This window comes from Rhipicephalus sanguineus, chromosome 11, assembly GCF_013339695.2.
Source record: "Rhipicephalus sanguineus isolate Rsan-2018 chromosome 11, BIME_Rsan_1.4, whole genome shotgun sequence".
Lineage (NCBI taxonomy): Eukaryota > Metazoa > Arthropoda > Arachnida > Ixodida > Ixodidae > Rhipicephalus > Rhipicephalus sanguineus.
Genome location: NC_051186.1, coordinates 55,316,092 through 55,340,501, shown reverse-complemented (window position 1 = coordinate 55,340,501; position 24,410 = coordinate 55,316,092). Strand labels below are relative to the sequence as shown.

Below are 24,410 nucleotides of genomic sequence, written 5' to 3'. Positions count from 1 at the left end.
ATCTCTCTCCCCCATTCTTGTGGGAAACTCTGTACTCTCCCCCATCCCTCTGCTTCGCTCCTATCCGCCCTGAAAGCCATAGGTTGTCTCCGTGGCTCGGAAGACGTGTAGACCTCGACTGGTTCAGGGCGGCCACCGGGTGGCTGCGAGGCAACATCGTACTTAAAAAGCTTTAAACATCTACCTGCCGTGGTAAGTGTACGCCATGATAAGTATGAACCGTGGTCTCATCGGGGTACAGTATGATACCAATGCAGTGATCACGCGAAACCGGTATATAACACGATCGAGAGTTGCATATTGCGAAGGCCGCAGGTGTTAGGACTTGCCTGTGAACTTACTCAAGCGTCCACACGTCATTTGCTCGTCAACAGTTGTTCCGCGCGGGATTTTTCGCACGCGAATTTCGTGAGAAACTTCACTGAAGTTTAACTGAAACTTGGATGAAACTCGATCCGTACTCTGATAAAAAGTAGGGTCGGGTCAACGCCTTTAGCATGCAGCGAGGTAGATGGAGCTCGGCCGACAGCTTGATGGGGGGGAAAAAAATCGGCTAAATACCTCGAAATTTTCGGTTTATGCATCAGTTTAGGTTTTCTTTCGAGAGGTCCTTAATTGTCTCGCTACAGATCGAGAGCCCCTTGGGCAATCTGTGCAGTCCCGTGACTGAGTGCTGCAATGCTTTTTATTTTATTTATCCCCCCCCCCCTGTCGCTTAGCATGTGCCGGCCGAGGCCACTTGAATTGACGCTGTAAAACTGAAAACAGCTGCGTAGTACCTTTACATTGCCGCATTTTAACGTTGAGAGATGGAGGAGAGCACGGTTTATGAGTCTATACATATAATATGCATTCCAAGCACTGTTTCGGTGTTTAACTTTGTTCACTGGCGAGGTGAACTTTCAGTGAGGGAGGGTTTAATAGTTTTATTAGTTCATTACCCTCGCCTGTGACCATATCTGTAGTTGTAAAAACATAGTTGTAGCATTCATGCATAATAAACTATACCTCAAATTATTTCCAGATAGTACAAAAGTAATTTTGACTACCAATGTGGTTCCATGGAGAACCTACTGAAGAAATTATCTCCAATCACAGAAGCGAATTTGAAAATGTTGTTTGCATACTTTGCATTGTGCCTCAATTACTTTTGTCACGTTCATTACTTTTGTCACGTTCAATTACTTTTGTCACTAACTATAGCTCTGGCTGTGATGCGGTTTTCTTGTTAGAGTACGAAATTTGTGTGTATGTGACCAGAATTCATATGAGCACCCAACTGCACGAATTGAAAATTTGTTAAACTAATCTACCCTGCAGATTTCTTCGCAAAAAAAAAAAAGGAAAGCTGCTTATTCAGCGTATATCCCTTAGTGAATGCTGAATCTTTGGTTTATGAATATACAGCACAGGTATGCCTGAATACTACGTCACATCACCAGCACCATATGCCAATAAAAGATTGTTAAATTGATTGTACTTTTTCCCAGATGCAATTCGGAATTGTTAGCAGATGGACACAGGGTGCTCCCCTGTCTGAAATGAAAAGAAAGATGGTAGATCTACAACAGATAATTAGCCTGTAGTCAACAGATACAGGAGTAGTACACTTGTAGCTTGGAAAGGCTGGTACAATTAAGATTTGCAAATTGTCAACCGACAGCAATTCACATATTGCAGGCCAATCTGTACGCCACTGCTTGCAGAGTAAAACATTGTGGTCAAGAAAAAGTGTAAAATGTGAGAGGAAAGTGTGTTTAACACATAGTAATGACTTGCTGGTCATGTGACTTTCTCTACCATTTGAGACCTGTCCAGCGTAGCAATAGACCACACTAGTTTGTGACTTACCGCCTTGAGTTTGTTATACGTCTGTGTGTCCTTGTATCTCGTCTTTTCTGGTTAAAGGTGAATAGATCGATGGGCTTGTTTCTTTGTTAGACATAACGTAATGAAGTCAAGGCAAACATAGGGGGGATTATTTGTAGTATGTAATTAAATTATATAACATCAAGGGAAATTTATTAAAGGCGACAAAAAAACAGGTTGCCACTGGTAGGAGCAAGCCCACAACCTTTTGTGGTCGTGTAACTTCTCTTTTGTAATAGAGAATAGCTGCTGTGCAGCTTTGCACAATGCTATTAGCTGCTCCATTTATGAATCATGACATTGGTGTGATGTGTTCGTAAATCTTGTAGTTGAAAAATGCAAAGGAAAATGAAGTTGTTTTATGAAATAAAATTTGCTAAAGGCTTCATTGTGAAAATGACAGTATACTATTCTTTTTTGCTTCTTTCCCACAGTAAACACTGAATTGTTAGCTGAGGAAACTCGTGAGAAAAAGCGGGCATCATGGAAGTCGTTGAGAATGAGAACTACAAGCCACCCCACGCCAACGAGGATGGCCTCGAGAGGGACGAAGCGGTCACCGAAAAGCTGGTGGCCCAAAGTGACGGCACCAAGATCACCTTCACCAACAGCAAGGCTGATGGAAAGGATCGCAATGGCGACGCCAAGATTGAAATTCAAGGCGTTGAGGTAGGAATGAGCCTGTCAGCTTTCCGTGCCAGATACCGACCCATTTGCATCATGATATTTCCTACGCAGCACATTGACTTTTCTTTATTTGGCTGGTAGGCCATGTTAGACTCTGTCATAGTTCACATTTGGACTGATATGTTTGTGTTTGATAAATGAGACCTCTATCTGTATATTTGCGGACAGGCTTACTGTTCTTATCTGGTCAGCCTGCCTAGCAATCTTAACACAATTGGAGTTGAAGTCTTACTATGCATAGCTGCTGCCAGAACATTATTGGACACATTTTAGATGTATGTGTAAGTGTAAAAAACTTCATAAGATTGAGCCCATGTTATGCGCGGAACATGTCACGTTCATATATTACAGGTTATGCTTTTGAGTGGCCAAGGGTATTGTTCTATTAGGCACTTCCTATTACAATCTTTAAACTTCCATTTACTCGAAGTGTAAAGTGGGGCTAGTTGGAACTTCGAACACGACATTTTCCAGTGTGAGAAGGAAAGATGAAGCATAGAAGAAGAAATGACAGGACAGTAAGAATGCTGGACGCGTTCTTACTGTCCTGTTCTTACTGTTTATCATTTTTTCTTCTCAGCTCCAGTGGTGAAACAAACATTCCTTCTTGTGCTGGAAAAAGATGTGTTTTACGTACACTTCTATATGTATCTGTAAGCAATATCCTCCTTTATGCAATACTCCCACACTGCAGCGTTTGAGGTATTCAAAATTAATAAATAAAGTGTCATTATATTATCACCTCGTGCCAGACCTGTGAATGTAAGCACTTGCAGTAAGTGAAGTCATGGCCTTCAAAATTGGCTTTTGCTACTCCGAAAAAGCCACCACAAAGGTGTGGAATTTGTCACAACCTTTTGCTGGGGAGTGTCTGAAGTGCAAGGCTCACTTTTGTCAACGGGCGTGGCTCTGCCATCAACTTGAGATTCGAGTTGCGCTAGAGTGTTGAGTTGAGCAACTTTCTTGTAAACGGGACTTAACCACATTTATGAAGGAACACTGCAAAGCTCAGCTTGAACACAGGGCTACGAAATAGACACTGAACTCTAAAGTAGCTTTCTTTGTCCTTTGTTGAAGCTGGACTTTCCATGCTTTACCAGCTAAAATAGCAGTGAATTTTTTAAAACGTGATCACATTGACCAACAGTTTTACCTTACGAGAAGGATGACTCATATCTTGACCTCACTTTCCTTCTCTTGCAGAGCCAGTTTGTTGGCCTGAGCAAGGAAGAGCTCATGAAGTACGCCAACGACCCGTTCTGGGTGCGTCTGCGCATGACCCTGTTTGTGCTCTTCTGGGTCCTCTGGCTGGCCATGCTGGTGGGCGCTGTCGCCATCATTGTGCTGACACCGCGGTGCGCTCCACCACCACGCCTGGCGTGGTGGCAGAGCTCGCCCGTCTACAATGTGGAGGTGGCCTCCTACGCCGACGGCAACGCTGACGGTCGCGGAGATATCGCGGGTGAGTCTGGTTGGGTCGTGTTATTGCATGACGGTAAGAAGTGCGCAAACATTACAGCACATGACGAGGAAGGAACATGCTCAATGACGCAAGCATTATATGTGTTCCTTCCTCGTCCTGTGCTATTGTGTTCATGCTGTTCTTACTGTCATGAATCACCGACTTGTCCAGCAAGTTTCACTACTAGTGTTATGGCATTATGCAGTGGATCGCATCCTCACAGCATGCATGTGGACAACGAACCAAAGCTTACGGCAGCGTAATATGCTTATTTCTACATTTAATTATTCTCGGAGGTATATGAAGCTTGTAAACGCATGTTTATTTTTTTATTACTACTGAACAATTGCGCACTGCAGAAGATGCTGCTAGCGACATCATCAAGTCAAATGTCATTCAGTTCGGATGTGTAGCAGCTCCGCCAAAAAAAATGTCATTCGGGAACTTAATTACTTCACTACCGAATGTCATTTTCTCTGCCCGTGTGGCACGGGTATAATCGCCCGTGGAAAAAAAATGAAATGAGAACTTAAAGCAGTGATTGGGCTCTCAAAACATGCAAATCATTTGTCAGTAACACTGATCTTAGTGCTCAACAAAATAAAGGGCTTGGTGAAATGAATAATGTAAATCAGATCGAACTGTATGTATTATTTAAGTTAACATTGCCCCCAATACTTTCCTTGGCATTATTGTCTGTTTGTTCTCATTAATATAATTCGTCGCAGCATAGAGAGATGTGTGTGTCATCCTTGTATGCTTCAGGACTGACATCCAAGCTGAAGTACATCAAGGAGCTGGGAATGCGCACTCTCCTGCTGAGTGACATATTTTCGAAGGACGCGAATGGTGCCACCAAGGACTATCTGGAAGTGGACCCGAGCCTCGGCACATTGACCGACGTAGAAGCTTTGCTCAACTCTACCAAGGAGAAAGGTTTGTTCAGCTGCTCTGATTTCCAGTCTCTTTTTTTCCTTTCCCTCATTACCGTATTTACTCGAATCTAACGCGCACCTTTTTTCCGGAAAAACGAGTCCAAAAATCGCATGCGCGTTAGAATCGAGTACCGAAAAAAAAAAAAAAAAAAACTGTTATCGTATTGCCATCGACATTTCAAAATGGCCGCCTCCTACGCGCTTTGGCCATTTCTGCCATTTTTTCAGTTCGTACGTGTGCCGAGGAGATTGTCATCCCGTTCTGCGTTCGCATCGACGGCATGGTAGTGCCAACTCCAAATACTCGACGAGTGTACCACGATGCCGCATTTAAAAGAATAGTTTACATGTGCAGAGAGACTGACAGAAATCGGGCCGCATCGCGGTCGTTCGGATATAGTTCGGAGTTCCCGAAACGTGCGTGCGAGACTGGCGCAAACAGAAGCAGAACATTTTTTACAGCAAAGCTTCACGAAAAGGTCTCAGTGGACCAAAGCAGGGCCGGTTTCCCGAAATCGAAGAGTGTTGACAGCGACAAGGAGTTGTCCGACAGCGACGAGGACTGATCCATTACGCGACTCGTATCGCCGCCGTAGCGGTGACAGTTTTAGTGGCAAGGCCCGCTTTTTGACTGTGTTTTACTTTTTTGAAACTTCAGTTCTTTAAAACCCAAATACTTGTTCTTCTGAATGTGCGAAGTTTGACTCCTACGGACTTTTTTTGTTCTTTTCTCTCACGAAAAATGGGTGCGCGTTACAATCGATGTATTACTTTTTTTCTTTTTTTGGTCGCGGAAAACGGGTGCGCGTTAGAATCGAGGGCGCGGTAGAATCGAGTAAATACGGTACTTTATTTTTTCTGTTATTGCTAATCAGAAAAATTTTGCGGGATATGTCAAAAGATGAAATTGATTACTTGATGGAGTCTCTGAGCTTGTGTGTTGCAGTGTCAACCTCAGTTACAACCTAAGCTCAGTTATATGCTCAACATATGCTCAGTTACAACCTAAGAAAAAAAATATTGTCAGCCCCGCCCACAGCTGTAGCGGTCCCTCCTACACACAATTTGCATAAATACTTCATCCAATAGCGCTTACTCACTTTCATGATGTCAAGCACTTATGGCATGTTTCAAGAGTGTTTCAAGATAGTTGACTTTCCCATACAGACCCTCGTTTGTGTCACTGGTTTTAGGTCAGAAACTCGAAGGTCCTGGTAAATTTTGTCTGGGATTCTGGCATTACTGCTTAACCAAACATAACATTTTAGGTAGTAACAATGAACCTTTAACTCTTACGTGCATAGTACTTGCACTAGCTGAGAAAAAGTACTTATGGTTCAAGTGGGAATCAGCTAGCATGAATGTTTTTCGTAGGTGAAAGGCAGGCACTCCACGGTTCTGTAGGCTTCTGTAGGCGGAGTTGTCATTTTTTTCGTAGGTTCTAACTGAGTATAGACTGCACCAAAAATTGCAAATAGGCACAGGTGAAGTTGCAGAACATTAGCGTTGATTTGGAGATGGAAGCTGGGTTATAGTTGGCTCTGTATTAAGTACATCAGAATATTTTCCAGCGGAAGAAGCGCTAAGGTAGGAATCGAGAGTGCACTAAAAGGTGCAGGTCTTAACGACTGAAGGTTTGAAGGAAAGTTAAGGTAAACTTCTTGCCTAACTCGAGGTTATCCTTGCCTCACTCAAGCACGCCTGCCACAATGTTGATGTGACATCATTCTGTTTGCAGAGCTCCATGTGGTCTTGGAGATCAACCCTGCCTACACTAGCAGGGATCACCAGTGGTTCCTAGACAGCAGCGAGGGCAAGGATGGGTTCCAGGACATTTTCATCTGGGAGCAGGGTGATGAAGCTGCGCCCCCTGAAGGCGTGGTGAGTTCTAGTTTCACATCATTGGTCTCTCTCTACACTTGGCCTTGTCTTTTAATCTTTTAAGCTGCGAGTTTCTTCTGGGTGAGTCGATGCGAAAGCGTACTGCACACTGCTGAAGGGCTGTAGTGGGTTGCTTTTCGCTACATCGTTGATAGAGGACCATCAGTTCCTCTAATCCAGCTGTCCAGGCTCCTGCTAATCTAGCTCTGCTGCAAAAGTAGTGTGGTAACCTGAGGGAGCTTTACATTAGGGAATGCAAGCGGGCCTGGGTGCCACAAGAGCCCGGCACGTACAGTGCCCACGTATTGAAATGCGACGTCAGAACTTTTAGTACGACTGGAATGCATAACAGATCGAGATAACTGCGTCATTTTGCTACTAACCTGGAAGCTAAAGGTAATGTTGGCTCTGACATATGCGTTCAAATGAAAATTATGCCGATATGACAAGAACTGAAGACAATGGAAACGAAAGTATGTACATTACTTCGCCACAAATTGTCACGCTTCAATCCGTCAGCACAGTACTTGGCTATGGATTGTTTGCCGTGTTCACAGAGCTCCTAGAATGTGAGGGATAGCGGGTACAATGTGGGCCCTGCCACCATTTTTTAGCGTGCACAACTGTTGGGTGTTTCGCCAAGTGGCAGACAGTTTGTTGGAGTTACTGACTGGTCTGGATAAGTTATGAGCGGTGTTACAAAGGAAAGCTACAATTACGTAGTTATGTTGCTTAGTATATTATCACCAACTTCTTTATAAGGTAGTTTGACTTTATCTAGCGCGGAGAGGACAAAGGCATTTACCTGCTGCCAGGCCAATAATCTTGGATGATTAGCAGGCACAACATGGGTTGTACGACACTGTTCGTCATCATTATTCAACTTGCATTTATATGAGCAACACTTCTAGTGTCCTCTGTGTACATGTACACTTGCTTGTGCGAATAGTAAATTTTAAGTTCGAAGCGAATTCGAAGCGAATAGTGATTTTGGTCGAATAATTTCGAATCGAATTCGAATAGCGTATATCACATACTATAAAGAAAAACGAGCATATTCGTCATGACTCAACCAACCTGCGCAACGTTTTTTTTTTTAATTGTAACAAGGCATGTGCAAATGTCATTCTTTTTGGTTCAAAGGAAATGGAAGCAACTTTGAATAGTAGCAGGATTTGGCTTTCGGTAGAATGCAAGTGATAACCTGTAAAATATGTTACGTTTTAAAATTTACTCTACTTGGAGCATATAAGCCGGCATAACAAGCTTTAAACTTAAAAAATGATGAATCGATGTGAGGGTAATATGTTCATTTAACCTTGAAGTGGGGCTTCGCGGCAGTGCGGATTTTTTCTGGAAAGGTGTATTCACGGTATAGCACTCCTCCACTGCAGTGAAACCACCTTTACAGGAGCTTACAAACAGACAGTGCGGATTTTCTCTGGCAAGGTGTATTCACGGTATAGCATCCCTCCCCTGCAGTGAAACCACCTTTACAGGGGGGTTACAAGTGGATTAATATACCTCTATTCGTTCATTTCGAATACTTCGAAATTTTCAATAATTTAAATTCAAATCGAAGCGAATTCAAATACTGTATTATTCGTTCGAATATTCGAAGTGCTCAAATATTCGCACAAGCCTACAAATGACAGATAGGTGGCACTAGCTCTTTACCATAGTGTGTTCTGGCTGTTAAGTGCTTACGCAATGCAAATAATTGAAAACTGGTCCAATACAGATGGCGTCTGGCGAGTCGGCATGGACCTATGACGCCACACGGAAGGCTTTCTACCTGCATCAGACCTCCTCCGACTCGGCTGATGTCAACTGGAAAAGTCCTAAGGCTCTGGAGCTTTTCACCGTAAGTTCCATATGTCATTGATGTTGCAGTACGTGTTAAATGAAACAGGTGCCCAGCGTGGAAGACGACAGGAGCGGAAACACCGATTTCAAACAAATTCGAATGGGGGGAAATGAAAAATCACACCATCTCCCGCTAAAGGGGACCATGAGGCGATGTGAAGCAGTGTTTCAGCATGTAGAGCCCGCGTTTCAGAGGGGGATTGGTGAGGGGGAAAGGGGAAGTGGAGAGGAGGAGGGGGAAGGAGAGGGGCAGGGGAGAGAGGACGCGAAGTAGGGGAGATGGGGAGGGAAGAGGGGAAAGGGAAAGTGGGGAGGGTTTGCGGATGCACAGTAAGGGTGGTCACGCCGCGCACCACCACCACCGGATTGAACTCCGCTATAAGATGCTTCACATCTAAAAACTATAGTTAACGTGTAATTCGCTGTAATGCGCATGTATGCGCACCTGTGCCAACGTTAAAATTCACTTGTAGTGTGAGACCAGATTGCTGCAGTAGCTTAATAAGTTCACACTTTAGCAGACTCAGCTATGGTTGGCTGATACACGTGGCAGTATTTGTCTTGACCAAGGAAGCCTCCATTATCTTTCTTGTTCGCTAGCGTGCTTATTAAAAACAACCAAGGTTCAGAAGCAACAAGTTTTTTTTTTTTTTTTTTTTTTCACCGTTATGAACAGAACTTGGCGACCCATTCATGTTGCAGAGACTTGTATGACTGTTCTCTTCTGCTTTCTTTCTTCACACGCCTATTTATTTGTCCCAGCAAATGTAACCATGAGCATAAGATACGAGGTGGATGCTAAGAGCTGTCAATTTACTGCTCTGTTGCCCGTTTCAAACGACGTGAGCTTCATTCTACATAAACTTATTGAAGCTGCTGTAAGAAGACGCTGCACTTCTGTCATGTTTCGCAGTAGTGCTGTACTAACCTGCAAAGATCTCCTTATTCACTCCTGTTTTTTGTAGTAGCCACATTTCAGTGGTACAAAATGAAAAGATTGACTAGTAACAATTAGGTACGGTTATGTTGGCACCAGAATTTATTTTTTTTTAATGATCTAGTAGCTGCCATTCTCTTAGACTTATGGACTTGCAAACAACCCCAAGGGAATGAAGCTGGTCTGGAGCACCCTTCATTGTGATATCTCAGCACCATCACAATGCATAGTTTGGAATCTTAGTCCAGTCATCTGCGTCTCGTATTCGTTTTTGCTGTGCATTAGTGCTGCAGTGTGAACTTATTTTACCAAGTCGTAGCTGATGATACTTTCATTGTTGCTCGTGTGATCTGTGTGTATCGTTAAAATGTGCACATGTGAAATGCTTCTGCGCATCTGAAAGCGCGCCGCGTTTGGTTTGCCATCGCAGGGTGTGTTACGCTTCTGGCTCGAACGAGGCGTGAGCGGTTTCCTGGTGAGCCACACCTACCTGGACCGCACCGCTGTAAGCTTACATCACACTTTCTTGACGTTTTGATTTCTTTCGTGGCTGATTACATTTGCTTGTGTTAAGTGTTGCTAAATGAACTCGGGAGCATACAGTAATACCTCGTTAACTCGAAGTAGTAAAAACCAGAAAAAAATTCGAGTTAAGCAGATTTTCGAGATAAGCAAAGTTGCGCAAATTCTATTGAGAAGTCCAGTTCTATCTAAAAACGTTATCACTACTGACCAGTTTCTTAACAGGAGGGCCTAACTGGCTCTTTGTAAAGAATTTAAAGAAAAATAATGACATACCAGAGCTGTCAACCAGCTGTGTTTTTCGGCGCTGCCTTTGTATTTTCGGCACTGCCTCGCAGTAACACTTGCACCTAGCAAAGCTTTCTCGAGTTGCTTAACACACCACATGTGGCGATCATCCGCACCGCTGCACTCGATTTATTTCGCATCAAGTGAAACATGTTTCTTGTCTTGGCTGATGTCGTCACCCCTTGAGTAGCTGCGTCGACACTGCCGCGATCACCGTGCATGACGCCAAGTTGTTTCACTTAAATGGTCAAACCAGTCGATGTTGCAGGCGAGATCAGTGTAGCCCACCACTAAGTCCAGAGAATTGGCCTTCTCTGTCAATGTTGTGACTGGAAGGGGCTCCTCTCGCACGGAGCAACCACACAATCAGCGCCGTTTTGACGTCCGGAACTTCGAGCCTCGAATCTGCTTCTTTGATTAGTGCTACCTTTCTCTGCAGCATCAGTGACTTGTTTTGCTTTTGGCGGCGTTATCCTCACCACATCGCACGACCGACGAGAAAATCCGAGCGACGTGTCTTGCGTAAATAAAATGCTGAAATCGCACCTCTGACGGTAAACAAAACGACGTACGACCCATGCTATTTTGCATGGCCTGCCTCTGTGCACATCTACGGCGTCACATGACGTGACACAGGGTTGCTTGACAAAGTCATTATGCCGCTAAGTTCTGACTTCACTTTCGGGAACAGTGTCCACTTCGTCGAAAGCGCGGCAGCCTCGCGCGAACCTTGTGAAACGTAGACATTTTGCCGCTAGCATTTTGTGAAACGGTTCGGCGGCGGAATTTTTGTTCCACTCTCACTCGAGATTTCTAGATAACCGAAAGTGGGAACGGAAATACTTCGAGATAAAGGGCAATAAATACATTGCACCTATGGGAAGTCGTTCGGTACCGCGGAAAATTTCGACTTAGCCAATTTTTCGAGATATGCGAGTTCAAGTTAACGAGCTATTACTGTATATTAATGAAGCACTAGGCCTCCTGTTCTGGTTCACTCGCCACTATACTCGCAAAAATTGCCTGCACTGTTCCTGATGCATGCTTGTTGTTTAGGAAGCCTAAAGAAGAAAAGCAAATGCTCGTAGTCTGAGGAAAAAAATTTTCCTATCAGCCATGCCAGCGTATTTAAACTACTGTTAAATGTAGGGATGGTGCGAAAAGTATACTTGAGAATTGGAGTGAATACAGTTGAACCCCTTTATAAGACACACTGATGTAAGAAAAATTGGTATAGGAGACACCAGTGTGCCTGCATCAAAATAGGGGTTGGTCATAAAATGAGGACATGCTACCCTGCTTATAAGAGACCCATCACATAAGAGACAAGAACAGCTCCCCGGTGCTTGTCTCTTATAAAGGGGTTAAACTAGAGATTTCGGCGAATAATTTGAAATCGAATAGTTCAAATAGCAGTGTATACACTCGACTAAGGGCCGCGCTCGTGTAAGGGCTGCTCCCCCCAACTTGGCAGTCCAAATAAAAAAAAAAAAAAATCTTGCCAGCAAATGGCAGTGCTGTCACTTCTCACGTACGGTGCATTTCGCAGGAACCACCAGATGGCAATAGCTGTCCTGCGGCATCGTCGCGCGGCGCTGTCTGTGAATTTCAGGCACGCGGCACTATCTGGAAGATCTTGTCGCTTTTCTCACCTGCGCCATTGATCCTTTGTGCCGCCGTTCGTTTTGACGACTGCCTATGCACAACCACTTGTCATTGTGCTATAGGCAGACATATGGCACGATTAAATAGGTTTTTCCATACGTGGATCGAAAATTGGAACAAACATTTCACACTTCCTTGGAAGGGCCGCACCCCATCAAAATAGCGGAAAAAAAGTGAGGCCCTTACATGAGTGTATATGGTATATATTGTTACGGAGAGGAAGTGAAGGAAGACGAGGGGCAGAAGAGCTTGACTGGCGCGCGAGTGTGGTGGTCAGCCATATTGGCTCTTTTACCAATCCTTCTCTGTAAATACATATTTTATACACTCAAACATCCCCGTATCAGTATTATGTACTATAAAGAAAGTGAACATTTTTGTCATGACCCAATTTACTTGCACAATGCTTTTAAGATTTAGAACAAGGCTTGTACGACTTACTTTTTTGCTTCTCAGTGAACAAGAAGCAACTTTGAACAGTAACAAGATTTGAATAGCAGTAAGGTGCAACTTATAAGCAGTAAAACACATTACGTTTTAAAATTTTCTATACTTAATGCATATAAGCGCGTATAACACGCTTTTGAACTTTAAAAAAATAATATATTGAGGCGCAGGTAATATGTACATTTAACCTTGAAGTGTAGTTTTGCGGCAGTGCAGATTTCTTCTGGGTAGATGGTTTCACTACATAGCAGCTGCATGCTGCAGTGAAACCACCTTTTTAGAAGGTTTACACGCAGTCAAATATACGTCCGTTTGTTTTGAATACTTCGAAGTTTCTAATGACTTCTATTTGTGTCAAACTGAATTCTAATACTACTGTAATATTCGGCCAAATATTTGAAGCTCTTGAATACTCACCTATAACTAGTTTGTGATTCCTTTAAGGTTTCATATATCTATGTTCGACAGTAATATTGACGCAATATGCAATTGTGATAGGTACTTTGTTGCAAGCCGTTAGATAGTTTGGGGGCTGGTGTGTGTGGTAGTTATCTTGCGTGCTATTGCTTTCCACCTCCTAGAAGTGCTCACAGTACACGTTTTATTGATTCAATGAAACGAAAGTTCAATTGAGGCCGTTAGTCGCATAGTGTTATTCAGAGTGGAGAGAAGAGCTCACATTAGGGTATTATGCTTCTCTGCTAGGTTGCTAAGCAGGCTACCTTCGCTACGGAGCAAGACGTGCTGGGCGTGCTGAAAGAGTGGCGACAGGTTCTCGGCAACTACTCCAGCACTCACGAGACTGAGCACAGGTGAGTGCTGGCTGCGCACAGCAGCGTGCAAGAGCGGTTCTCAAGAACACTTCTAGGGCTTTGTTATAAACGGCGAAAAATAGTTGCACAAATAACAGTGCACTGCAAACGATTCAAATCGAGGTTTTTTAACCCTTTGCGACTTGCATCATGATCGAGTGTCTATAAATGCTTGAAGTTTGCATGATTTGATGCCAAGGTTCGAGAGACCTAATTTAAAGCGAGTGGAACTGTTAGAATAAATTATTTTGTACACATTACTTGTAATTACAAAGTTATTAATTATATAATTATTGTACAGCCAGTCATGCCATATTTCTTCATGAAACAAATTCAGTGACCCACTCGAATTACATGCAATAGTTATCTGATGGCAGTAAGCATTCCTAAAAATATAAAAAAAAATGAAATTCTTGTTGAAAGACCTTTGTCCAGTGTCTCGTTAAAACAGTACTGCCTTCATCAAGGTGATTATGTATAGCAGAGAGAGAGAGAAGGAATGTAGGAAAGGCAGGGAGGTTAACTAGACAATGCGTCCAGTTTGCTACCCTACACATGGGGAGGGGGAATAGGGGAGTAAAAGAGAGAAAAATATAGCAAAATATTAACCCAGAAGTGGTATGAAGGAACTTTAGGTAACACTAATGTTTAATTTATTGTAAGCTCAGTGTTCATAATAATAACTAACAATGTTCATAATAGCCATCATAAATCAAAAGTGGTGTTTGGATCAGGATGCGCTCCTTGTCACGGGGTGCCTGCACATCGGCACCACGCTCCATAGTCTGCTAACAATACACAGTAGCCGCACTCGCGCACACAAATCACAGCAGGAGAGAATTACCGTTTTTCGTCATACCGTTTTTCATCAAGGTCATAATGCGCGCTGTCGCAACTTCTTTCCCCCTTGCCACCCCTCCCCGTGTAGCTTCCAGCACGCTCGTCAGGTTGAGAGAAGAGAGAGAGCGCTTGAAGGGGCCCTGCTACTCTTTTCTAAGTGGCCTTTGAATGGCTTCACTAAAGGAGCTTATTGCCTCAGGAATCGACCACCGCAAAAATTTTTAGAATCCGTCAAGTACGAGCGGAGTTACAGAGAATTTGTCACACACTGTAATTGCTTTCTCTCTTCTCTCGTCCTGACAAAACCGCTGGAAGCTAAGCAGGGTGGGGTGGAACGGGGGAAGAAGGTATGTCACGAGCACCTCATAACCTTGAGCACTTTTTCTTTTTTTTTTCTTCGAACGCACAACATACTTTCAGTGCGATCGCGCACTGAAAGTATGTTGGCCGCAGTAACTACCAAGTGCGCCATGTTCAAATCGGCCAATGGCGTGGGACTTGTGTCAGCGACGCAGTGATTTTGATTCAGTAGCATCATTTGTCGAGAGAAGAGCAAGCGATCTTTAGCTGACTTTGCGAATTTATTGTAAATCCCAGGCTGCGTGTTGCGCTATAACGTTTGGCTCGCGTGTTCTCGGGAGCCTCGACTACCGATAGGCAGCGTTTTCTGACCGCGCCAATAAAGTGTTGCAGGGCCCCTCTAAAGCGCGCGACAAACCTCTGTAACTGCGCTCATTCTTGACGGATTTGAGAATTTTGCGACAATCTATTCGCGAAGCAATAAACTCTGATACTGAGGTCATTCGGTGATTACTTGGAAAAGTGGTTCCGGGTCCCTTGAAAAAAAAAATCCACAATCTCGTGGTATTGTGGTGCTGCTCAAGGGTCAGAGGTCCCAGTGATGATGTAGGATTAGTGATGCCAGTGGTGTAAGAGTAGACAAAAAATTCATCAAGTGAGTGTTGCCCTTCGCATGTTGCAACAACCTGTGCCTTCAACCTCTCCAGGTTGCTCGGCGTTCGAGTGGACAAGGTGGCATCCGAAGCCTCACCGTTGTACGGATCTGACGACGAGCCCGCCGCGGATTTGGTGCTGAGCAAGCCTTTCGAGCAGCTTGTCGGCAAGCCCGGCGCCACCAGTCTCCGAGGGTTCGTGCAGGAAACCCTGGACGTAACACCAGAGGGCATGTGGCCATCATTTGTGGTGAGGTTTATTTATTTATTTTCAAAAAGTTTGTGAATGATTATATAATTTAGTGCATAAGAAATTGACTCATATAACTGGGTTACATACCATAGCATAAAGAGTGCACGTTCATTTAGAAATTATTGAAAGATCTAAGGAACAACTTAACCCAACAAACAATAAGATTAAGCTCCAAAGTACATTTGCGTACATGCGATCAAAAAATGCTTGGAACACAGGGTGTCCCTGACTCTAGTCACACCCTGTGTTCCAAGTATTTTTCATCGCTTTGAGCCTCCATCTTCCCCTGAGCTTCTACCTTATTTGGGTTTGCATACAAGGAAATTGTAAAAGTTAAAAAGTAAACAAAAGTGTTAATACTATAAAGTGTGACACTGAAAACTTTGCTAATGCACATGTTCTGTGACAGAATATAAATGTTAATACAAGTAAGTTAACACAGTTAGCTGAAACTTTTTTGGCGGTTCCATTGTGTCTGTGCAGTTGGGTAGCGCCAGCTCTTCCCGCCTCAAGGAGCGCGCCGGTATGCTTCTGGATGGTCTGCACATGGTGGCCGCCCTGGTTCAAGGCACGCCCGTCTTCTACAACGGCGACGAGCTCGCGCTAGAGTGCTCTGTAAGTGTCTTCCGGGCAGCTGGCGTGGGCAGGTGTTTTGGCAGTGAATCTGTTGAGGGGAAGACCCGCTGCGGTCGTCTAGTGGTTATGGTGCTCGGCTGCTGAGCCAAAGGTCGCGGAACTGAATCCCGGCCACCGTGGCTGCATTTCGGTGAAGGCGAAGTGCAAGGGGTCCGTGTTCTTAGATTTAGGTGAATGTTAAAGAACACCAGACGGTCAGAATTTCCATAGCCCTCCACTATGGCATCCCTCGTTATGATATTGTGCTTTTGGGACATTAAACTCCGACAATTATTATTATTATTAATCTTTGGGGGAAGGAGAGGCGCAACGTATGGGGAACTAGCACGCAGGAGTGTCTAGTATTTCATGTACAACAGTAAAAGTCTTGGGATAGCTTCGAGGAAACAATGAAATACACTGAAATCTCGATGTAATGAACATGGATAAAACTAATTATCGGTTATAATGAAGTAAATAAAGAATAGTCGTGTTATAAATACAGTATTACAAATACACGTTTATAATGAATTTTCGGATATAACAGTTTTTTCCTGTCAGATGTTACTTCATTATATTTCAGTTACGACGGTAAATTGCGAAAAAACACTAAGTAGATTTAATTTTTTTTTTACATCGGTGTGTTCTACTGTCGGGCTTCCATTGTATTCAATGTATTTGGTACATGTATTTACACTTTTAGGGACCCAACAAAATTGTTAAAGGGTCCCTAACGGCATTATAACATCAAAAACTCTAAATTAGAGCTGTGCGAATAGCAAAATTTTGGGTGCGAAGCGAATTCGAATAATAAAGATTGAGTGCGAATCGAATCGAATAATTTCGAATAATTTTCGAATATTTCTCAAACATTTTTCGAATAATTCGAAGTGAAATTACAGAAAAAGTTGCAGAGAATCCCTAAGTATGTTCTTGTGAGATAGCAACATGAAAGTGTTTCTTTTCGCTAGGTTGATGAAGCGCTGGTGGGGTCATATTTCATAGTTGTCTTTCTTATCAAGAGTGAGGCAATGTAGAGGCCGAATTGTATTTATGTACATGATTTGGTGCAACCAAAGTGCTGCCGACAACACTTTACACGTGATCGGCAGAGATGCCATTTTCTCAGCCTCTCCTTCTCTTTCAACTTCTGTGGAAGGCCAACTGATGTGGCAGACAAGGGTGTGCTCCCTTCAAGTCCGGAGTTCCAAATCTGCCTCGTAGACGTCGATATATAAGAACATCTGAAATTTTGGATGCTAAAAAGCTTCGGCGTCCGATTTTTTGGACTTCCTGCCCAAATATCAGGTCCAAAACAGCATTAATTGAGCCCCCAACTCTGCCACATCTTTCATCTCCATATTGAACCAGCGTTTTCTTGAGTTAATACATTTGCGACCGTAGCGGAGCTTGAAAGGCAGCTTTGCCGCAATACGGGGGTGTGATGAGGTGAAGCATATTGAAAATCTAGGGACCACTTCCAATTAGACGTTGACTGTCTCTTGCCTAAATTCGACCGTAACGGAGCTGGAAAGGCAGCTTTGCCGCAATACGGGGGTGTGATGAGGTGAAGCATATTGAAAATCTAGGGACCACTTTCAATCGGACTTTGTCTCTTGGCCAAGTTCGACCGTAACGGAGCTTGAAAGGCAGCTTTGCCGCAATACGGGGGTGTGATGAGGTGAAGCATATTCAAAATCTAGGGACCACTTCCAATTAGACGTTAACTGTCTCTTGCCTAAATTCGACCGTAACGGAGCTGGAAAGGCAGCTTTGCCGCAATACGGGGGTGTGATGAGGTGAAGCATATTGAAAATCTAGGGACCACTTTCAATTGGACTTTGTCTCTTGGCCAAGTTCGACCGTAAAGGAACTTGAAAGGCAGCTTTGCCGCAATACGAGAGTGTAATGAGGTGAAGCATATTAAAAATCTGAAGGGGTCACTTTCAATCGGACGTTGACTGCATTTGTCTTTGGGAAGTTCGAATAGTTCGAATAGTAAAATTTCAGTGCGAATCGAATCGAATAGCAAACACTATTCGAAAAATATTCGAAATTTCGAATATTCGCACACCCCTACTCTAAATGGCAACAGCATGAGAGGGGAATATTTAGTTATCAAAAACACAAGAAAACATATCAAGACAGAATGTGGTTTTATAGGCAATGGTCACCGTTACTAAAGAATAAAAACATGACTGTCGGGAAACAAATGCCAGGAAACAAATGTTTATGCAAATATTGTTTACCTAACATGTGAACAAACACTTCCAACTCATTCTTAGTAGAGACGAAACACATTTTCCTTGATCGATCTGCATTGCATTGGCTACCTTCGTGGATGGTCACCGCTGAGGTCTTGTGTGCGTTCGGCTGAGCATATTTCCTTAGCAGAACGAAATCTGACGTGCGCCTTGTTAACCCTATCATATTTTGCTTCCGACAGGCAAAACCATGTCTAATGCCTTGGGCTGAGGAAGGAGCAGCTAATCCTGGCGTCACTGCAGAGGTGAGACCTGCAAAGGACGTTACTGAAAAGCTGTTTTTGCTTATGCTGAAATTTAGTCTATGTAGACTTCGTATACAGCTGTGCTTAAGTATACTGATTCATCAAATATTTATTAATATGAGATGTAGTGATATTATTATTATGTCAAATAGGACTCCATTGTATCTAAGCTTGAATGTATTATGCAATCATTTTAGGTAGGTTTACTGTGGCATTACTTTTTTTTTTTCTTTTTGCCAGTGAGGCACTATACGAGGGCGGTCCGATAAGTACTTAGCCTCACCGCGAGAGCGCGACGCTATCGCATGAGACCTATACTGAGGTTGAGTACGCTCTCTTGGAGGGACACATGCAAAGGTCCAGTCGAATCGGGCTCGCGGTTTTGTTTTGGCCGCTTGAGGAAGCAGGTGATTCTCGTGTGTCCGTTAAAAATGGAAAAAGAGCAATATCGGTCGCTGATTCGATTCTTGTTTTTGGAAGGGAAATCGTGCAGAGAAACCAAAGAGCGACTGGATGCCGTCTACGGTGAGTCTTCTCCTTCGATGGCAACCGTCAAAAATTGGTTCAATCAGTTTAAACGTGGTCGCACGTCGGTTTTTGATGAGCCTCGCCCAGGGGCCCCGCAAACGGCTGCCACGACCGATAACGTGGCAAAAATCCCCGACCTCGTATTGGCAGACCGCCGACTGAAGGTGCGCGAGATAGCTGAGACAGTAGGCATCTCAAAAGACCGCGTGTATTTTATCCTGCATGATATTTTGGGCATGAGAAAGCGATCGGCGCGATGGTTGCCGCGTTTGCTCACTCCGGACAACAAGCGCGTCCATGAGACCACTTCACAGCAGTGTTTGAAGCTGTTTAAGCGTAATCCGAAGGGCATTCTGCGTCGTTTTGTGACCGTCGACGAAACATGGCTCCACTGGTACACACCAGAGACCAAAGGACAGTCGGAACAGTGGACTGCACCCGGAGAACCTGCTCCGAAGAAGGTGGAGACTGTCGCATCGGCCGGAAAGGTGATGGCCGCCATTTTCTGGGATTCTCAAGGTGTGATCTTCGTCGACTACCTTGAGAAGGGCAAAACGGTGACAGGACCCTACCACGCCGAATTGCTGGGCCGATTCGACGCCGAATTGCGAAAAAAACGGCCACATTTGGTGAAAAAAAAAGGTGCTCTTCCACCATGACAACGCGCCAGCTCACACCTGCGCCATTGCCACGGCCAAGTTGGTCGAACTGGGCTACGAAATGGTGTCCATCTATTGTATTCTCCAGATTAGGCCCCGAGTGAGCTCTTCTTGTTTCCCAACTTGAAAAAGTCACTCGCCGGAAAAAAAATTTAAGTCAAATGAAGAAGTTATCGCCGCCACAGAAGCCTGCTTTGCAGCTCAGGAGAAAACGTATTTTTTTGACGGGATCAAGAAGTTGGAGGATCGCTGGGTCAAGTGTATAGAGTTGAAAGGGAACTATGTTGTGAATTAAATCGACACCATTCCAAAAATTTTGTTTTTCTTTTGAAGGCTAAGTACTTATCGGACCGCCCTCGTATATAGACTCATATGTGTCAGTTATTTTCATATCAGATGCGAGCTTGTTATTATAAGGTTTAAATGTAGTTTCTGATTGGTGTGTACTACTGTTGTTCCTTTGCTTTTGTTTTTTCATTACTGGCCAAGTGCCAGCTAGCCCAGAACTGTCTTTTCAATTTGCTGTCCTTCAGTAGGTTGGATGACTTTAGGCAGTATGCAAAGGTTGATTGGTCAGCTGCCAGCTTGTCAAGTTCTGACAACGTGTATGAGTTATATGTGACTGCAGAAATTAAAAAAAAAAAAAAGCTTTACATTCGTCATCATGGCCACAGGTGGTGTTGGCTAACACTTCCAACGTTACACGTGCATAAATACCCCAAGAGAGTGGACGGGCGAACGACTGCTGCTAAAGCACTGTTGGTGGCGCACTGCATGCGTAATGCGTAGGCTGTGGGTTGGCGTTCCACCAGCGGCAACTCGTTGGTCCACTTTCATTCTCACTTTATCTTATAATTGCTACTCCCCAATTAAAGTGTACAAATATTGAAGCCTGTGGTTTTCCTGGCTTCATATGGTTGCCCAAAGCGAAAAGTATACAGTCATCGTACACCTTGGAGGATAACAAAGAAACTAAAAAACGAAAAGTTCAGGACCACGCAGCGTGCAGCGGAACGGTAAATGATAGGCGTACCATTAAGGGATCGGAAGGCTGTGGAATTGGTCAGGGAACAAACATAAGCAGCTCATATTCTAGCCAACATCAAGTGATGGAAGTGGTCCCGTGCTGGCCACATAATGCATAGAACAAACCAGTGGTCAGTTATAGCAACGGAATGGTTACCAAAGGGATGGGAAATGCAGCAGAGAACAGCAGCGAGTTAGATGGAGCGAAGAAATTAAGAAGTTTGAAGGCATGAAATGGAATCGCCACATGCAAGATAGGGTGAATTGGAGGTCACTGGGAGAGGCCCTTCATTACAGTGGATAGGTTGATGATGATAGTGATGTCTCGTAGGCGTACTGTTGCTTTGGGATGAAAAACACATACTGTGTCAGGTCACTGACACTTCAATGTTGCTCTACCCGCCACAGTGGACTCGTGGTTATGGTGCATGACTGCTGACCCGCAGGTCACGAGATCGAATCCCGGCCGTGTTTCAATGGAAGCAAAATGATAAAGGCCTGTGTGCTTAAATTTAGGTGCAGATTAAGTGATGTAGTAATTGAAATCACGTGTGACTGAGGATTGTGGTTTAATCGAGAAAAGTCAATGGTTTGCTGCTGGGAAATACACAGTTATGATCCAGTGTCACGTTTCTGATTACTGTAATGCTGTGAAGGCAATAAACACCGTGTGAAAGTTTGTTGCAGATTTGGCTTTGTAGTTTCACGAATGCTGCATTGTGCAGCTGTATCACGCTTGTGAAAATGGGAATAATTTCCATTTCGATTTTTTTTAGATTGCTTATTGTATTGATGAGTGCTGTATGTAAAGAATCACAGGTGGTCGAAACTTCCGGAGCATTCCACTACGGCGTCGCTCATTATCACATTGTCGATTTTGAATGTGAAACCCCAACAATTATTGTTGTTCAAGTTTGCTGCGCACGCTCAGTTCAGAAGTTAGCAGTGTGTTGCGACATTGCTTTTACAGGCGCTGGTGGGCAACAGTACGCACCTGGAAGTTGTGCGCCACTCAACCGCGCTACGCGACAAGCTCGCCGTCAGGCTGGGCAGCACGGTGACATCAGTGCTGGGTGGCAACAGCACCGTGTTCGTCATGCTCAGGGTGCGCAAGGGCACGCCGGGCTACATGGCCGTGGTCAACGGGGACCACGAGCAGGTACGACATCCGCAGCTTGTCAATTGACGCTTCACTCTCATCCTCCTTTCCCTCCTCGCCTGACTCCCCTTTCCCATTCCCTTGTTACACTATACTATACAAAGCTATGCTATGCTTTGCCCTGTCCTCATTCTTTCTCTCCTCACTCCCACATCACTCATCCCCATTCTCACTCCCCTTACTCACACCCTTCCTCCTGCAGTGGACATAAAAACAGGCTGGTGATAAGGGTTAGATTTTCTGCCTTACAAGGTGTAGATTTGCACCAGAACAAAGAATAAGAACTGAATTGTAACCTTGTAAACATAGGAACATTCTCAGATAGCCAAAAATGTGCCTTCCCTTCTTTCAAGCAATAGCATTAGGGCCCTGTAGCTTTTGGTAGTTCAAAACTATGGTGACACTACACCAACATGAATGTCATGAAAAAAGAAATACGACGACTGGCTCAGTTGTTTTCCACATTCTGCGCTAAAATTCTTGATTTTTGAGAATAGAAGGGATATGTTTTCTGAGTCGGGAACGTCCAAACGAGTCTCATGTGTCCTCTGCGCAGGTGACGGTGAACCTTGCCGATGCAAGCAGTCACGTGCCCGAGTCCGGGCACATAGAAGTGAAGAGCACGGACTCTACCAAGGTGGTGCAGTCCAAGGTCAAGCTCAACGAGTTCACCTTGGATGCCCATGAAGCTGTTATTCTGCAGTTTGTGCCGATATTTGAGTAAAGCCAGTAGTTACTTGGCTTCTCGTCTTCAAGAAGCAAGACTGGACGTTTGACGTACTGGCTTAGGAATCGGCAAACAGCTGGGATTGCACAGTCTGCTGACCTCTGGATGGTGGAACTCCTTTGACAATTATGGGCCCTCAAGCTCTTTTTTTTTTATTTGTTTACATTGTAATCGTGATGTCTGAAGCTTTCTGATTTCATGATCGATTACCTACTTCAAATTCGGTATACATTCTGGATATTACAACTCGCTCAAATGTTAACGCGTGACGCTGTCGAGCATGTCTTGATGAATGATGTAAGCAAATCATTTAATGTTATGGCTTTAAGTGGAATGGTAGGGTGCTCACTTTCCTGACACAATGGTTTGATTCCCGGTGAGAGAATGATATTGAAATCCCGGTAAGAGAATGATATTGAAAAAAAAAAAAAACATTTTTCATTCAGTGCAGTACTGCTTGCCATTACCTCCTTTTATTTTTCCAAGTACGTATATACATTATCAAAGTTGTTACGAGAACTTGCAGCCCTGTTAACGGCGCGATGGCACTTCGTCTACTTGTCGACGGGCCTTTTACGTTGGCCACGGTGTTTTGGACGTAGTGAGCTAGCTTTGGGAGATACGTACATGACACAAGATTGTGAAGGGTGTTCTCACGATATTGGATATTAATTTAACGTTAAGGACCCTGAGGAGAATCTGGACAGGATTATAATTGAGGCAGGAATTTGAAGGATGCCTCTTCTCTCTTGCAATTAAGAACAAACTTTCTAAAAAAAAAAAAACAAGCATCCTGCCGTTGTTTGGTGATCAATGCATCTTGAAACCATGGATGGCCCTCTAGCCTGTGCTCCTAGTGTGTGAGATGTGCCTAGCACGTCTATACTCGAAAAGCAAAAATAAAGTTGATTGCAGCATAATATTGTGTGCCTTTGTCTCGCATTTACTGTTTTGGAGTTCCTCCCGTAGAGAGCCAGACTTTGTTTCCATGTTGTGGTGACAAGATACAGCACTTGCAAAAGGGCAGGTGTAATTACACTGACAGTCGTTCGCTTTACTCGTTCAGGCAGGTCACCACACGGAAACAGTCTTTGTCATTGTCGGTGTGCGCTGCTGCCTTGTTTTACCTTTCGCAGCACCGCCCTTTCTGTGCAGAGGGGTTATTCTAACACCGAAAGAGAATTTTTGGCCATGGCCAGGGGGGGATCACAAAGTTTCGACCTTCTGTGAAAGACGAGCTTTTTTTGCTGTGACAAAATTGAGTGGATTATCATTGGAAAATCAAAAGATTTACGCATGACTGTGCCCTCATCGATGAAGCGATCAACTGCAAGTTACTGTGGCAGCTAATATCGTTGTTATGCCTAGCTTTTATTGTGCAAGTGCAACCTACAGCTGCAGTAAAGCTCAAATAATGTATAGCTTGTTGCATGCCGAAGTGCAAAACTTTGAAGTTAACTGAACGATACTACAGTACATTAGCCACTCGGTGCTGATCTTCCTGCAAAATCTGGACACCAAAACTGTGGTAAGCACTAAGAACACACATAATAAAGAAAGCTTGGATCACAGCGATACAAAACTGACAAATTCAAAACAAGGTGAGAGAAGCAAGACTTTCTCGATTGATGCAGTCAGCCCCTGAGGAAAAAAACTGAACTGGTCTCAAAACGTAGGGTCAATCCTAAACTGCCTGGTGCTGGTTCAGCGTTGAATTCTTTCATCCAGCCAAGCAGGTGTTAGTCAAGGTTGAAACTCCGCGCCATGTCG

At 44.0% G+C, this 24,410-nt stretch overlaps 2 protein-coding genes across 2 annotated transcripts in view; both read left to right on the top strand.

Annotated features, from left to right (window-relative positions):
- LOC119375605 (2-oxoadipate dehydrogenase complex component E1) overlaps positions 1-24,410 on the top strand; it is a 305,767-nt gene that overhangs the window by 75,829 nt on the left and 205,528 nt on the right. The gene's annotated exons all lie outside the window — the stretch shown is intronic.
- LOC119375618 (neutral and basic amino acid transport protein rBAT) lies at positions 55-23,560 on the top strand. The gene is made up of 13 exons (XM_037645834.2): positions 55-192; positions 2,304-2,538; positions 3,760-4,018; positions 4,784-4,954; positions 6,692-6,834; positions 8,576-8,698; positions 10,068-10,142; positions 13,265-13,371; positions 15,219-15,414; positions 15,901-16,032; positions 18,479-18,541; positions 21,725-21,913; positions 22,470-23,560. Exons 2-13 carry the CDS (start codon positions 2,353-2,355, stop codon positions 22,635-22,637), a joined length of 1,812 nt encoding a protein of 603 aa, XP_037501762.1. The 5' UTR covers positions 55-192; positions 2,304-2,352; the 3' UTR covers positions 22,638-23,560.

What these genes read in the sequence shown, in the direction of transcription:
- LOC119375618 (XM_037645834.2), top strand. Translation starts at nt 2,353, where the DNA reads ATGGAAGTCGTTGAGAATGAGAACTACAAGCCACCCCACGCCAACGAG. An exon ending in ACTCACGAGACTGAGCACAG is followed by an intron (nt 13,372 to 15,218) that starts GTGAGTGCTGGC and finishes CAACCTCTCCAG; the next exon opens with GTTGCTCGGCGTTCGAGTGG. An exon ending in TCAACGGGGACCACGAGCAG is followed by an intron (nt 21,914 to 22,469) that starts GTACGACATCCG and finishes TCCTCTGCGCAG; the next exon opens with GTGACGGTGAACCTTGCCGA.